This window comes from Volvox carteri (assembly GCF_000143455.1).
Source record: "Volvox carteri f. nagariensis unplaced genomic scaffold VOLCAscaffold_117, whole genome shotgun sequence".
NCBI classification, from domain to species: Eukaryota; Viridiplantae; Chlorophyta; class Chlorophyceae; order Chlamydomonadales; family Volvocaceae; genus Volvox; species Volvox carteri.
In genome coordinates, this window is record NW_003307660.1 from 15,447 (window position 1) to 19,656 (window position 4,210).

Genomic DNA, 4,210 nt, shown 5'->3' on the forward strand with positions numbered 1-4,210 from the left:
GGGCCCCCCCTACCTCGCCCCCCTACCTCGGCCCCCCCTCGCCCCCGCTCTTCAGTGTCCGGTTGTTGCCGACGGCGTCTACACGGTGTCCGCTACGGGACTCAGATTGGTGCACGGAGACGTTTGCCTCAACACGACCGCATTCATACCTGACACGAACGGCCGGGGCCAGGTACTTACCCCTGGTGCTGCTGTCTCTTGCGAAGGGGGGAGGGGAGGTATTCGAAGGGGGGGGGGGAAGTGAAGATTGTTTTGGGGTGTTTTGCTGTGGGGTTGCAGGGTTGGTGTGAAGGGGTGGTGGGATTGGTAAATAATAAACACAGGTAGTAGTAGTAATATTAATGATAATATCTATAATAGTAGTAGTAGTAGTAGTAGTAGTAGTAGTAATGTAATAATAGCAATATGACAGCTTCCCTGATATCTCCCCAGCCAACCAGTCCCCCTCGTGCTCGCCCCCTTCCCCCAGTCCACGGCCTCCGGGGATAGCGGCCGTGGCCGCCGCACTTCCACCAGCCACGGCGGCTGGGTGACAGTGCTGGTGCTGCTGCTGGTGTTCGGGGTGCTGGCGGGCGGGGCGGTCGCCTGGTGGCGCTACCGGGCCACGGACGATCAACAGGAGACTGTACGGGAGATGGCGGGCAGCGCGGCGGCGGCGGTGGCCTCCGCTTGGGGCCTGCTGGTGGATAAGATCCGGGCGACCCGGTAAGAGTATGGACCAGGGTTGGTGGTGTGTGGGGTGACAGGAAGGAATCGCGTGCAAAGGCCCCACGGAGACAAGTACCTACCTATCCACCCACCTACCCACCCACCTACCCACGCACCTACCCACCCACCTACCCACCCACCTACCCACCCACCTACCCACGCACCTACCCACCCACCTACCCTACCTACCTACCCACCCACCTACCCACCCACCTACCCACCCACCTACCCACCCACCTACCCACCCACCTACCCCAGTATGAACTCATCCATTCGGGCGGCTGAGTGGCTTTGTTCTGCCCAGCACAATATTATCACAACCACCAAGAAGAAGTGGAAGGGAAAGGCAAACCTAACACCTTGTCAGGCACACCTAACAGCTCTTCATCTTCCGCTGTGCCGTACAGGTACCGCTATTCGTCCCCTGCCCAGGGGGCCTCCTCGGGTGAGGAGATGGGGTACTTCCAGCCCCTGGGGGACCCGGGGTACGACGTGGAGGGCCGGGGAACCATCTTCACACTCAGATAGACGCAGCCACCTCTTACCTACGGACATACATACATACATCCACATCCCCGCGCGACCAGACACGCAAGGCGCACAAACATAACCCCCCTCTCGCCCACCGGGCAGCAGTAGGGAACGCCATGTCCTCGCGGGTGCGCGGGAGAATGGGGTTCGGTTTCGGAGGCGGTTAGGGAGTGGTATGGGTTTTAGGGGAGGATCGGGTGGGGAGGTGTTCTGGGACTGTGGGCGGTCGTGAGGCGCAGCGGGAGGTGGAAGGGGAAGGGGAGGAGAAAGAGAAGGCCAAAGCATGTGCGTGAAACAGTTCCCTGGTGGTTGACTTGTGACCATGTAAGGGTGCCATACACCAGCAGGTTGGCAAGGAAAGGGCCAACGCAGCGCAAACGTGGCCCTCCGCGGTGGGGTGGATTTGCCGACTGGGGGGAAGGGGGAAGAGTGCTGTAGGATGAGAGGGAGGGGTTGCTGCCCTGTGTGGTCTTGACCTGTGACCACAGGAACAGACACGAACTAACACGGCGACAGGACCTAGGGGCGGCTGCGGGGTGTGTGTCTCTAACGGGGTTACGCGGGAGTGATGTGGGTTTATAGCCAAGGGCTGTGTGCGGCCAGCAGGAGCACTCATTATATTCAGGCTGTGTTGTGTCAGGGGGGGTGGAGCGGGAAGAAGAGGGGGGAGGATGAGGAGGAAGAAGAAGAGGCGGCTGTTAGGGTGACGTGGGTTTGAGTTGCCAGGCAGGGAGTCTTAGTGGGCAGCTTTATTGATACTGATTGCGCCGCGCCGCCCTCCTCGAACGGCGATGTGACTGACGATGTCTGGTGACGATGACCGCAACGGGGCAGCATTGAACCACGCAAGCCTGGTGAACTGCATTAGCTGGTGGTAGTGGTCGTTTCAATGCTATTTAGGAAATGCTGGTGGCAGTGTTTTTGTGGTAAAAAAAGTGTTAACTTTTAAGTACAGTATTGGTACATGCTTGTGTAATGTTTTTTGTGTTTGTAAGTGGTTTGTACGATATTCCCGTAGGTTGCGATCGCCACATCTCACCTATCGTCTCTCCGACCCTTGTGTAATCTTATTTAATCGGCACCGTACGGCATACGTCATGCTAAGCAATCCATAATAGACTCTCTCCCCGGAAAACACCAACGCCGGTTTTCAAGCCGACCGCACCATCAGGGGAACCTTCACCTGTGAAAATCATCGAATGTACATCAAAACCCCCCAGGCGCCTGTACGACATGCCATCGCCTCATTGTCCAACAGAACTTCCTTCCACAAGGCTGAAGTCTTGTGTCAAAAGATAGTGTACGAACATGTACGAATACGTTATGGTTTTATGGGTTTTACGGGTCTTCTCAGGAAAATTTGCGAAAACATGTGTTTCCCCCTTCACTAGCGACCAAAGATTCGAGTCAGTTCGTGAAAAAAGTTTGATAAGCATCCTTTGTGTTCTTCCGAGGACCTTGCGCTGTGGGACTGGGGATACTAAAGGCGCGGGTGGGAACGGGCAGGAGGAGGGGGAAGGGGGCGAAAGGGGAGGGGAAAGGGGGATACATGCGTGTCGGGAATTCATACGTTGGGTGGGATAAGCAGGGACCATGCGTGGGTTAGTTCTTCCAGGGACCTTGCGCTGTCGGGCTGGGGACACTATAGGAGCGGGTGGTCCTGAAAGTTACTCTATTTCCTGCGGCAGATGACGTATGACGCGAGATGCCACGACGAGCCAGGATGTCATAAGTCATCATGCCTAATGTGCGAACTGCAATTCCAATCCATCGGTTCGACGAGGCTTTCTAAGGTGAGGCTTTCTGTGTTGCCATTATGATGTGTGAAATAGGGGGGTGTATCTTCGCCCGTGGCAGCTACCCTGCGAAACCCTGCCTTCCCCGGTATTCCGGGGCACCCTCATCCAGTCACCCTAGTCAACTTCTCAGTGGATCGCTCAGGTTCCGCACCCACCACCAGCACCCAACGGAATCTGCCGGGTCGACAGCGGCCCAACTCCATTCCTGGTCGGCCCGTAGATTAACTTTATCCCAGGTCACCACCGTCCATCACTTAGGGGCGCAATGCCTTCCACCATCGGAAGGACTTTGACCCTAATGGGTATCGATCCCGTCTCCCGGGGGCAATGGTCGCGCCTTACCAGTAGTGCCAAACCCTATTGGCTGCTGACGGTCCCCGATTTGCAAGACGGTTGAGACAAGCGACATACAAGTATCGCTTGTCCATTTGTATTATTGCTGTCGCGACGACGACAACACGACGACAGTCTGACTGCCACATTACAAATGTTTCTAACAATATGCCTGCAGTTGAAAAACTAAAACTCAAAAATGCCATGAGGGGCTTATGGGTTTTACGGTTTTTTCAGGTTAATTTGCAAAAACATGAGTTTCCCCCTTCACCAGTGATTCGAGTCAGTTGATGAAAAACACACGACGAGCATCCTTTCAAAATACGGTATCCACGGATACTTGTTATGGGTGGTGCCTCAAAGATTTGCTGTACTTTTGAGAGCTGTGAATGGGCAGCTAGGGTGTCTAGCTGCCCGCTGCCTAAAGGATGCATGCACAGCAGCTGCGGCTGGGAAAAAGCGCTAATCCAGCCACCAAACGGCCTTCCGACAGTCTGACTGCCACATTGTGATGTTCGAAAGGGAAGGGCCGATCCTAAAATATTGCAAAGTCCCTCAATCCCCGAGTCCCTTGTTCACGCGCCTACAACCTGCTTTAATCCCTAATCCCTTAACACCTAATTCTTTCCTGCAACATCCCATAACAATCCTTTCCCCGCGAGAGCGATTCCAACGCATAAAAAACGCCCCGTCCCATTCCATCCCACCCTAACGCACGAAAGCCTGACACGCAGGAATCCCCCCTTCCGTCCCCTCGCATACAGTCTCCTTCAGCATTCCAACCTACTGCTTAATATTCTTCAATCACAAAAAACATTACCTCTGTTTTATAGATAGTA

The 4,210-nt window shown here is 55.0% G+C and overlaps 1 protein-coding gene across 1 annotated transcript in view; it reads left to right on the forward strand.

Annotated features, from left to right (window-relative positions):
* The window catches only part of VOLCADRAFT_100398 (uncharacterized protein), a gene marked incomplete at both ends in the record, with an annotated part of 9,181 nt that extends 7,945 nt beyond the window's left edge, over window positions 1–1,236 (forward strand). Inside the window, 3 exons of the mRNA XM_002958979.1 lie at window positions 56–172; window positions 470–705; window positions 1,116–1,236. Of these exons, the coding sequence (XP_002959025.1) occupies window positions 56–172; window positions 470–705; window positions 1,116–1,236 (474 nt within the window). The remainder of the gene's footprint in view (window positions 1–55; window positions 173–469; window positions 706–1,115) is intronic.
* Window positions 1,237–4,210: the final 2,974 nt, after the last annotated feature.